Source organism: Pseudorasbora parva, chromosome 15 (assembly GCF_024679245.1).
Source record: "Pseudorasbora parva isolate DD20220531a chromosome 15, ASM2467924v1, whole genome shotgun sequence".
NCBI classification, from domain to species: Eukaryota; Metazoa; Chordata; class Actinopteri; order Cypriniformes; family Gobionidae; genus Pseudorasbora; species Pseudorasbora parva.
In genome coordinates, this window is record NC_090186.1 from 40,422,801 (window position 1) to 40,435,170 (window position 12,370).

The following is a 12,370-nucleotide window of genomic DNA, read 5'->3' on the forward strand; positions in this document are numbered from 1 at the left end:
AACTGTACTGAAACCGTGAGCCTAAAACAGTGATACAAACCAAACCGTGAGCGATCTGTAGACCCCTAGCGTAACGTATGCGCAGAAAATTTAGAAAATTCTCAAAGGGTGCCATGACTGAAAAAAGATTGGGAAACACTGCATTACATAACAAAATATCAAAGAAGTTGCCTGTATCTGTGCTTCTCTCATAACAAACTTGACTTTTTAGTAACATTTTTTACACTTGGCCACCTCATTTGCATGTTTTATTATTTTCTATTATATTTTGAGATAAATATTTTTTCTTTTCAAACGGCTTAACATCAAAGGGATTGTGTATGTGTGTGTGAATTGAGTTTCCCTCAGGTGTTCTCAGAGCAGAGGAACCGCAGCTGCAGCTCACACCTGCGGCTCAACCACAAACTGTCAACAGAAATGTATCTTCATTCTCAACTCCATATTTGTTATTTGATCAACTTTTGAGAGGTTTTCTGCTTGGAAATGTGTACTTGGGCTGTGTATAAATGCCATTCGTTTGAAATTTTGTTATATAATGTTATATAATAGTTTTGATATTTGATCAATTTGATGTTTTTTGTGCCAATTTTGTAAGAATGACATTGAAACTGAGCATATCTTTTGTGACTGTAACTACTCATAGTTATTCTCTCAGTTTTACAGCAAATTGTCCCACATCAACATCCATGTAAACCCCTTAGCTATATTTAAAGCTATTAAACAAGTTTAATACTCTCTCAAATGAAAAAGCTATTACTGTAGCCTTTTTTTCATTGAGTTAAATGCCTCGTAAATTTATATTTTACCCCTTGTGTAGATGTGTTTATTTATACACTATTATTTTATTTATGACAGAGTTAAACTGTCAGAACAAATTCATTGTGATAATGTCAATATAACTTTGATAGAAAGGGATATAATGGATTACAAAATAGGTACAAAATACAATGTGTGTGTGTGTGTGTGTGTGTGTGTGTGTGTGTGTGTGTGTGTGTGTGTGTGTGTGTGTATACATACACACACACACACACATATATATATATATATATATATATATATATATATATATATATATATATATATATATATATATATACAGGGAGTGCAGAATTATTAGGCAAGTTGTATTTTTGAGGATTAATTTTATTATTGAACAACAACCATGTTCTCAATGAACACAAAAAACTCATTAATATCAAAGCTGAATATTTTTGGAAGTTTTTGTTTTTAGTTTTTAGTTTTAGCTATTTTAGGCGGCTATCTGTGTGTGCAGGTGACTATTACTGTGCATAATTATTAGGCAACTTAACAAAAAACAAATTTATGCCCATTTCAATTATTTATTTTTACCAGTGAAACCAATATAACATCTCAACATTCACAAATATACATTTCTGACATTCAAAAACCAAACAAAAACAAATCAGTGACCAATATAACCACCTTTCTTTGCAAGGACACTCAAAAGCCTGCCATCCATGGATTCTGTCAGTGTTTTGATCTGTTCACCATCAACATTGCGTGCAGCAGCAACCACAGCCTCCCAGACACTGTTCAGAGAGGTGTACTGTTTTCCCTCCTTGTAAATCGCACATTTGATGATGGACCACAGGTTCTCAATGGGGTTCAGATCAGGTGAACAAGGAGGCCATATCATTAGATTTTCTTCTTTTATACCCTTTCTTGCCAGCCATGCTGTGGAGTACTTGGACGCGTGTGATGGAGCATTGTCCTGCATGAAAATCATGTTTTTCTTGAAGGATGCAGACTTCTTCCTGTACCACTGCTTGAAGAAGGTGTCTTCCAGAAACTGGCAGTAGGACTGGGAGTTGAGCTTGACTCCATCCTCAACCCGAAAAGGCCCCACAAGCTCATCTTTGATGATACCAGCCCAAACCAGTACTCCACCTCCACCTTGCTGGCGTCTGAGTCGGACTGGAGCTCTCTGCCCTTTACCAATCCAGCCACGGGCCCATCCATCTGGCCCATCAAGACTCACTCTCATTTCATCAGTCCATAAAACCTTAGAAAAATCAGTCTTGAGATATTTCTTGGGCCAGTCTTGACGTTTCAGCTTGTGTGTCTTGTTCAGTGGTGGTCGACTTTCTGCCTTTCTTACCTTGGCCATGTCTCTGAGTATTGCACACCTTGTGCTTTTGGGCACTCCAGTGATGTTGCAGCTCTGAAATATGGCCAAACTGGTGGCAAGTGGCATCTTGGCAGCTGCACGCTTGACTTTTCTCAGTTCACGGGCAGTTATTTTGCGCCTTGGTTTTTCCACACGCTTCTTGCGACCCTGTTGACTATTTTGAATGAAACGCTTGATTGTTCGATGATCACGCTTCAGAAGCTTGGCTATTTTAAGACTCCTGCATCCCTCTGCAATATATCTCACTATTTTTGACTTTTCTGAGCCTGTCAAGTCCTTCTTTTGACCCATTTTGCCAAAGGAAAGGAAGTTGCCTAATAATTATGCACACCTGATATAGGGTGTTGATGTCATTAGACCACACCCCTTCTCATTACAGAGATGCACATCACCTAATATGCTTAATTGGTAGTAGGCTTTCCAGCCTATACAGCTTGGAGTAAGACAACATGCATAACGAGGATGATGTGGTCAAAATACTCATTTGCCTAATAATTCTGCACTCCCTGTATATATATATATATATATATATATATATATATATATATATATATATATATATATATATATATATATATATATATATATATATATATGTGTGTGTGTGTATGTGTATGTATGTGTATATATGTATGTATGTATGGACTTTATAGTCTTTTATATTCGTTATTGTTATAGTTATCATCCTGAGTGTGTAAATAGACCTTAAGAGAATACAATCTTTAGTGTTTATTTTCTTAAGTCTATAATATATCTATAATAAAACTTAATATCTTAAGTTTTTTAATTGTTTTGTGATTGCGTAGGCCAAGAGTTTTAAAAATGGGTCTATATTTAATACTGTGTGTGTGTGTGTGTGTGTGTGTGTGTGTGTGTGTGTGTGTGTGTGTGTGTGTGTGTGTGTGTGTGTGTGTGTGTGTGTGTGTGTGTGTGTGTGTGTGTGTGTGTGTGTGTGAGCCTGTTTATGTGGTTTATGAGGACACAAATTTGTATAACTACATGGGTATTACACTGGTATTACTCTATAAATGTGGTTTATGAGGACATATCAAATGTCCTCATAATTCAAATGGCCTTAAAAACATACTAAATGATGTTTTTTTGAGAAAGTAAAAATGCAGAATGTTTCCTGTGATGGGTAGGTTTAGGGGCAGGGGCAGTGTAAGGGGATAGAAAATACGGTTTGTACGGTATAAAAACCATTACGCCTATGGAGAGTCCCTGTAAACCACATAGACCAACATGTGTGTGTGTGTGTGTGTGTGTGTGTGTGTGTGTGTGTGTGTGTGTGTGTGTGTGTGTGTGTGTGTGTGTGTGTGTGTGTGTGTGTGTGTGTGTGTGTGTGTGTAGGCTATAGTCTATCAAATAATAATAAAACTAATTTAAATAAATAGATAATACAGTATCTAGCTATAATAAAATAATGTAACATAATAGAAATCAAACATTTTCAAAAAAATGTCATAAAATGAGTTCAAATATATTTCTCACATCTCGTATTTCTTGCAGATGGGAAAATATCCAAAAATAGCTTGATTGTTTTTTTCCGTGGGTTGAGTACTGAAACTTATTATAGTGAGATACATAATATGAGCTCATTCAATTGTTTATGTTTTGATGGGATATCCCGCTTCACACAGGGAGTCCTGCGCTGCTGTGTTGTGTTGTTCTCGTTGCTATGGGCGGAGCTTAGTAACTCTTTATTTTTATTAAACGTCTGCTGGATGGCGTCACGCCGCGGAGTTCCGCATTCCACAGCGCCCAGCGATACATAAACGCGCTGATGCAACGGGAACAAACACACAAACGAGCTGAACGGACGAGCAACCGCCAACTCTCTCAGCTAAACAAGTAAGTGCTTTATTTTGCTGCCATTTTTGTACATTCACATTTGACAAAAGCGTGCACAGAAGAAAGGAGTTGAATTTGACGAGGCAGAAGATGCGTTTAAAAGGTCGAACGTAATGTATTCAGCAACTGCTGCACTTTAATGCAGTGACAATAAGATGAAATAAAGCCTCGGGAAGAATAATATAACGTTCATGCATCTCTGATGTCTTAAATGTTTTTTTCTCGGAAACACGGGTTATTTACTGCACACTAAAGTACATTATGTACACTGTGACCGTTGGTTCAACGGTCAAATATGGACAAACCCGACCGTTGGGTTTAAACATTTCATTTAAAAATTTAAATCAACGGACTTGAGTTTGTCCCTATTTGATCCAAATATGTGTTGAAAAACCCAGCGTTTACTCTGTCTGACTGTAGTGTTTTAATCCAGGTTTTTTAGGTGCATTCATATATTTAAAAAATAATGATAATAATAATAATTACAGGTTTATTATTATAGAAGGTGGCAATATAAGGTATTAATCTAGCATTTTATATCAGGGGTCTCAATAGGGCCCCTGAAAAGTTTGAGACCCCTTGTTTGAATGGCTAGATAGAGAGTAACATTGGCAGCTGACATGACCTCCATTTAAAACTATTCTGCAACAACATTTTCATATGCTTATGATTGTTTACATGCTTTATTTGTACTTTAAATTAATTGGTCACACTATAGGGTTATTAAAGTCAACTGCAAAAGTATTGCTCATGATAACTAAACTTGTTAACCAATGAAACCAAATTGCAAAGTGTTACCAAATGACTTTTTTTTTTACTTGAGTCACTTAATGATTCACTTCTAAAATGTCAAAATACAATGAAAGACGAAAAGACTAAAACCAAAACCCATGCAGAATTGTTGCAAAAACGCAATTTTGTTTTCAACGTCAAGTTTTTCTTGCGAATCATGCAGAATGTATCCAGTCGCTGCTGCGAAACATGTTCGACTGTTACATAATCCTGTAATGGCCTTTACAGACAATTCAAGAGCTGTTTTAAGCCTTAGTTTGAACATGCGTAGGTGTTGTTTTTGCTCTTGGGAATCTTGAAGTTTCCCTATAACTCTCTGAGAAGCAGATTTACATGCACGTTTACAGCGTTTGTGTTCCTCTTATGGAAACTTCAGTATTCTCGGTGACTTTCCACTTTCAACACACATTATCAGTGCTTATTAAACTTATTCCAAAGCAAAAACTCTTCTTAAACTTGTTAAAAGCTCAATAAATAATACAATTATATAATCAGTAAGTTATGGTAGCATGTGGTTTCACATTGCTTTATCAAAGTTATACGAGATTCGACTATATGCTTTTAAGGCACTTTAATATAAGTTGAAGTAACTTAAACATCCTTAAAAATTTAAGGCAGCAGCTTTTTAAGATTTTTATATTAAAATATTCAAGAACCACTAGAACAAAGTTAGATATATTTTGTTGATGTGTACTTGCATTATCCCAAATGTTTCCAAGAATGCTTAAATCTAGATAAATAAGTGATTTTAACCAGGACACGGATCATGCGTAGCCTATGAAATACCCGCATTACCCTCAATTTCCGGTTTTATTTTGTAGAAAACACCAAAGAAACATTAATATATTATGTTTTATTAGACAAGTGAGCTACTCTTTGGAGACATTAATCGACAGAAAGTGAATCATTGTTATAGCTCAATACAGTCAGTCTTATTATTAAATCTGGTTTTCATGATGTACCGCGAGTACCGTGTTTTACCATGCCTAATATTGATCTAGCTCACGGCAGTGTGAACAAGTGTCTCAAAGCACCCGTTTAGTGAACGCACTGAGTAGCATTATAACATAACTTTCAACACACTCAAATAATGTATCCAATATGATAAAACAGCACTGCTTTCATACACGAGCAGAAGAAGCGGAAGCGCTCGTCTACAGCATAATAAAAGCTCCATGAAATCAAGACGTCATCAAGCTACGCCTTAAATAAGCAACCTCTAGCAGTGAAAAATTACGTATATTGTGCCTTTAAAGGACAACTCCCGTGAGAAATGAGCCTATGAGTAATTAACACATGGTTACCGAGTAGATTGTTCTCTGGGATGCGTTTTCATGAAAATCGAATGTAAAAAGTTTAATCTCTAAAAACAGATTAGTTTATAACGCGTCTATGAGGCACAGAGTACGTGAAATTAAATCGCTAGTTAATACCACTAACAAGGCTCAAAATAGCTTCACACTACCACAGCAGCGTAATGAGGGTCCCTACATGCAAACCGAAGCATTGAGATCTTTGTATGAGTACAAACAGTTTAATAAGAAGATACTTTATAAAGACAGTGCATTGTGCGTATACGGACAGGAGCCATCTTGGAAAAGAGTCTCGACGAGTCGAGCCACGAACGCTGTGCTAAGTGATGAACTGTGACTTGGAATCTAATATGGTCCGTTGTTTCCGGAAGAAAGCACTGAACGCAGCAGAGAAAATAAATAAATAAAAATAAAAATCTCCATGTAATTAGATTTCACAAACTTAATTCCTATCGACCAGCTCACTTAGCACAGCGCTCGTCGCTCGACTAGTCGAGACTGTTATCCAAGATGGCTCCTGTCCGTATATGCGTTATGCACTGTCTTTATAAAGTATCTTCTTATTAAACTGTTTGTACTCTTACAAAGTTCTCAATACTTTGGTTTGCATGTAGGGACCCTCATTATGCTACCGTGTTAGTGTGAGGCTATTTTGAGCCTTGTTAGTGGCATTAACTAGCGATTTAATTTCACTTACTCTGTGCCTCATAGACAAGCGTTATAAGCTAATCTGTTTTTAGAGATAAAACTCTTACATTCGATTTCATGAAAAGGCATCCAAGAGAACGATCTACTCGGTAACCATGTGTTTATTACCCCTAGATTCATTTCTCACTGGAGTTGTCCTTTATATGAATGCCTATTGCATATGCAGTTTCACTTCATGCACGGTCAGCAAAAATAATGAGCTATCTTTCTCTTTCTTTTTTAAGCAGCAATGATGCCTGGTCAGATCCCTGATCCTTTGGTCACGGCCGGATCTCTGCCCAGCGTCGGCCCGCTGGCTGGCATTCCCGCCACCACCCTGACGGACCAGCTCAAGCTGGCAGAGCTCTACAGCCTCGGTGCGGTTCTGTCTCCTCTCATCCTCAACAGACACGCCAAGAGAACGTTTGACGACATCGATGGTGAGGTGAGAATTGAACATGAGTTTTAAGAGCTCCACATATTAAAGCCCAGTTTCTGAATACGTCTGCTAGTTCAAATCTGCAGAATTGCAAATTGCAGTTGTGAAAATTGCAACAGTTTGAGCGAGCAGCATATGTGCGATAGTTTGAGAAAGTGAAAGTGATGTTCTATTGTTTGTGACTCCTCTGAAAGTTCTTTAACTCGCTGGTCAAGAGCGACACCTGGTGGACACCATTGTTTGTGTCAGATCATTACATGCCGGATATCTTTTGTAAGGTTGCTCATAGGCTGATGTTTACACTAAGCAGACGGTTAAACTAACACACTTGAACTCTCTGACCACAGGAAGGTGACGATGATGAGCGCAAGAAAAGACGGAGAGAGAAAAATAAAGTTGCGGCCGCTCGCTGTCGGAACAGAAAGAAGGAAAGAACCGACTTTCTCCAGAAAGTGAGTGGGAAATTCACTAGAATATCAGAGTTTGTCATAAAGAGGCAAAGAAAAATTAGTAAAACTTTTTTACAGTGTTCTTGTTATAAATATTACTGTTATTAATGATTGACGCAGTGGGTAGTTTGTGATATTATTATTTTGTCATGATTTTATTTTAAAATATTTCAGATGTAGTTTTTTTATTAAAATATGTAACTGTTTATTTTTATTCATGCCATTTTTATGTTATTATTTGTCATTATTAATTAAGAGATTACATTGAATATTTGTTTTTAAAATTAATTTGTCACATTGTAGGACTTTAAAATTAACTAGCGAAGGTAAAACATCATTAAAATGCAATGTTATTTAATATATATATATATATATATATATATATATATATATATATATATATTTAAAACGTCATTTTTAAAAATTTGATACTTGCATATTTGTTATGCATGCCATTTTGATGCTATTATTTTGTAATTATTAATTGAGAGATTTTATGGAATGTGTGCTTTTTAAAATTAATTTGTCAAATTGTATAACTTTTTAAATTTAGTGAAGATTAAAACACCCAGACATTTTATTTAAAATATTTTATAAAAATATAATAAAAATCTGATACTTGTGTAATTTCTATGCATGCCATTTATGATACTACAATATTTTATTTTATTTTTCATTTTTAGCGTCATCATAAAACTATTTAAATGAACTACTTAAGGTAAAAAAAAACATTAATAAATCATAATTATATGTTAAAAAATATTTAAAATGCCTTTTTTAAATAAATGTTTTTAAATTTTTTAATGCATGCCATTTTTAGGAAGTTATTATTTTGTAATTATTAATTCAGGGATTACATGGAATATTAGTGCTTTTTAAAATTAATTTGTCACATAGTAAAACTATTTTTAAAACTATAGTGAAGATTAAAAAAATATATATTTTATTTTTATAAAATGTATTCAAAAAGTTGTATTTAATGGGGGAAAAAATCTGACACTTATGTAATTTCTATGCATTCATTTTTTGCCACATTATAAAAGTGAAGGTTAAAAAATTTACCTAAAAAATAAAGATATTTATTAAAAAAAAAAAATGATGTATGCCATTTTTATATCAATAGAGAGATATATGTTATGTATAAATACCAGAATTGCCACTTGAGTTCTCAAAACCTTTGTAAATAACCAGTAACATGAACACTTTAAAATAGTGTGATTGGATCATTGTTTTTGTCGGATGAGGCAGTGTAATTAACCGAACGCTTTTTGGTCGGTCCTCTTAGGAGTCGGAACGGTTGGAGATGTTGAACTCGGAGCTGAAGTCTCAGATCGAGGAGCTGAAGTCTGAGAGGCAGCAGCTCGTGGTGATGCTTAACCTCCACCGGCCCACATGCATCGTCCGCACAGACAGCGTCAAAAGCCCCGAGAGCGCCGCCGAGCAGTCCGACTGAACCGAGACCAGAGGAAGTGTCTGAGAAAGATGATGTTCGGCAGGACGATTACTGCAAGTCTACAGACTGTCCGTGGTCTGGGATTTCTTTTAAAAAGACCCGACGTCCTTTCAGTGTCAGTTTCACCATGAAGACAAAAGGGGCCAGATTTGTATGGACATCAAACCAACATCCCTGAGGTCAGCCAGAAGCTCTCCGACGTCTGACAGCGCTGAGCTGTGCAGAGTCTGGTGCAGCATCCGCCAGGAGATCGGATTGAAACGTGACGTTCTCCCAGCAGCCTCCAGATGGCGCTGTATGATAAACCGCACTGTTCACCGACGCTGGCGTCTCCATGGAACGATTGTTTACATTTGTTTGCATTGACAGTCAATTGTATATTATACTCTTGTTTATTGTATATCATTTTTTTTATTGTGCCATCACATCATGTGGTGAATTATGTGCTTTATCCTCAGGGTGTCTGTTGAACGGCCACTTTTGTTACTACATAATGTTTCTGTTACATGGAGCACATTAAAATAAAGCCTATTTTTCAAATACAAGTTATGGCTATTTATTGATTATTTTAAAAAAATCTAATTTTAAAATATTATATTTTGTAAGAGTACATTAAAATAATGCCTATTTTTCAAATACTATTTATAGCTGTAATATTTTTAAATATTTGTATTTATTATTTTATAAGAGCATGTTAAAATAACGCCTATTTTTCAAATACTATTTATAGATTTAATATTTTTAAATATTATATTGTATTTATTATTTTATAAGAGCATGTTAAATAATGTCTATTTTTCAAATACTACAGATTTAATATTTTTTACTGCAGATTTAATATTTTAGTTATTTTCAAATGTTTATGATACTTTTTCTTATTTTAAAATATATTTTATTTCTTATTTTATAAGAGCATGTTAAAATAATGTCTATTTTTTTCCAAATCCTATTTATTGATTATTTTTCAAATATCTATTTATGATACATTATTTTAATATAGTTTATTTATTTATTAAACTTTTTCTTATTTTATAATTACATGATTAGGCTCCAGCATCAGGATTTGTGGTTTGGAGAATGGATAGATGATTTTCTAAATTTATATTATTTACATTTTTGTACATGTAACGCACACATCCCTCTTACCTTTCTTTATTTTCCCTCTTTCACTTTCATTGTTTTTCAGTAAGCTCTGTTTGTGGAAATTAGTTGTTGTTGCAGAGAAATTTACATGACAAAACCAGATTATTTCCACTGAGGTTTCCATCGACTTACATCTGTTTTCCACAGATCCTGTTGTTTTCTCCTTTCAGAATTATGTCAATTGAACGGTTTTCCACTATCACACACACTGCAGTGTATTTGGACACTTGACAGTAATATTTGACACACATAATGTATCAAGATCCGTGTATGGTGTTTATATTGAATGGTAAATCTATTGTTTTATCATTCGTGAGATGTTAGGCTTGACAGATTAATGCAATGGCATTCATGCATTTGTGCTTTTCAATGATATCCTCCTCATATTTATCATGGCGATCTTCACAGCTAAGCCGGGTTGAGTGGGTTGCTTGTTTGTTCATTTTCTGTCTTTAGTTCTTTTTGTCACTTCAGAATTGGGTTGATCAGCTTTCCTGAGGTCTGGCTTTAGACTCTCTCGCTCTGAAAGCTGCTTTGATCAAATGTCTGACCTTCTGCTTAACAGTTCCAGCCTTTTAAAAATGCGTCTTTTTTGGCAGAACATGTTTCTCACGTGGGCGGTTGTCAGAATCTGCTCCTCACCCTGTTTCTCCAAGCACACGAGAGAAAAAAGTGTTGGTTGAGTGCCACTGAGTGCTACCTCAAGAACTGTGATTTCAACAGGCAGATCTGAACACGAACGGCTCCTGAGCGAACGCAATGACCCAAAAACTGCACTTCTTAATGCACAATCTCATTTGACTCTAATCTTCGTTATTTTGAGAGCTTTTCAGTGTTGCAGTATTTACATATTTCAGTGATCAGTATTTGGGCATGTCAGTGTTTCAATGTGTTTTTATTTGCATTTCATTTTCAGTATGTCAGTAGGTTATTCCGTCGTTTATTATTTAAGTATGTCATTATATTTGCATTTATTATTTCAGTTTTCTTACATTTCAGAGCTTTACTAATAATTTCAGCATGCAATTGTTTCAAAATCAATTTCCATTATTCAGTGGGTTATTTAGTAATTATATATTTTACTATGACAATATTGTGGTTTTTATCATTTTAGTTTCTTAATATATTTATATATTTTTAATGGGATTATGATTATATAAATAATGGAAATTGAAATCCATAAAATTTGAATATTTAAACACTGACATGCTGAAATTAAATTCATATATATATATATATATATATATATATATATATATATATATATATATATATATATATATATATATATATATATATAATTTAATGTCAGCATGTCAGTGTTTAAATATTTATTTTAATGCATTTTATTTTCCCTTATTCAGAAATTTAATATTTTAGTATGACAATATTTTAGTTTTTAGTATTTAAGTGGCATTTATTTATGTCAGTGTTTGAGTATTACATTTTTTATTTATTGCATTCTATAGGTTATTCAGTAAGTTAATATTTGAGTATTTGACAACAGGCTTTTTATTTTATTTCAGTATGTTGTGCGTTTATTTTAGCAATTTTATTTTCAGGTTATTCAGTAATTTAATATATATATATATATATATATATATATATATATATATATATATATATATATATATATATATATATATATATATATATATATATATATATATATTTACATTATATATTGTTTTGTATTTCAGTAGTTTATTCAGTAGTTTAATATTTCAGCATGTCAATATTTATTGTATTTAGTAGTTTTTCCATTTTTTTGTTATATATATTTGTTTCTTTATTTATTTTATTGTTCTCCATTTCAGTAGGCTGTTCAGTATTTTAATATTTAAGTCTTTTAAGCAGACATCAAAAGTTTTAAGACACTTTTGTTTGTACAGTAATGTCTCTGAGCAGAATAAATGTAAACACTGATCCAACACTCCTCTATTACTGAATGAATGAAGTTATGTGCAGTGTTTATCATTACATTTAACACAGTTTTACATTTTTGCATTATCCTATAAATGTAGAAAATGTTTTTTTTCCCCTCTTTTTTTCAGAACATCTTTACATCTCAAACCCAAATCTGATCTGGAAAAG

General features: G+C 33.8%; 1 protein-coding gene across 2 annotated transcripts; it reads left to right on the forward strand.

Moving 5' to 3' along the window:
* Positions 1-3,842: 3,842 nt before the first annotated feature.
* On the forward strand, positions 3,843-9,678 carry jdp2b (Jun dimerization protein 2b). 2 transcript variants are annotated; one of them, XM_067418097.1, is made up of 4 exons: positions 3,843-4,000; positions 7,038-7,237; positions 7,579-7,683; positions 8,966-9,678. In XM_067418097.1, the coding sequence occupies exons 2-4, from the start codon at positions 7,043-7,045 to the stop codon at positions 9,131-9,133; spliced, it is 468 nt and encodes a 155-aa protein (XP_067274198.1). In that variant the 5' UTR covers positions 3,843-4,000; positions 7,038-7,042; the 3' UTR covers positions 9,134-9,678. The 2 variants fall into 2 exon arrangements, with proteins under 2 accessions (XP_067274198.1, XP_067274199.1); XM_067418098.1 differs by having other exon boundaries at positions 3,850-4,000; positions 7,041-7,237.
* The last annotated feature ends 2,692 nt before the right edge of the window (positions 9,679-12,370 follow it).

Bases quoted from the DNA above. Each gene is read 5' to 3' on its own strand.
- jdp2b (XM_067418097.1), top strand. From the start codon at position 7,043: ATGATGCCTGGTCAGATCCCTGATCCTTTGGTCACGGCCGGATCTCTG. The intron at 7,238-7,578 runs GTGAGAATTGAA...CTCTGACCACAG, and splicing joins TTGACGACATCGATGGTGAG to GAAGGTGACGATGATGAGCG. The intron at 7,684-8,965 runs GTGAGTGGGAAA...CGGTCCTCTTAG, and splicing joins GAACCGACTTTCTCCAGAAA to GAGTCGGAACGGTTGGAGAT.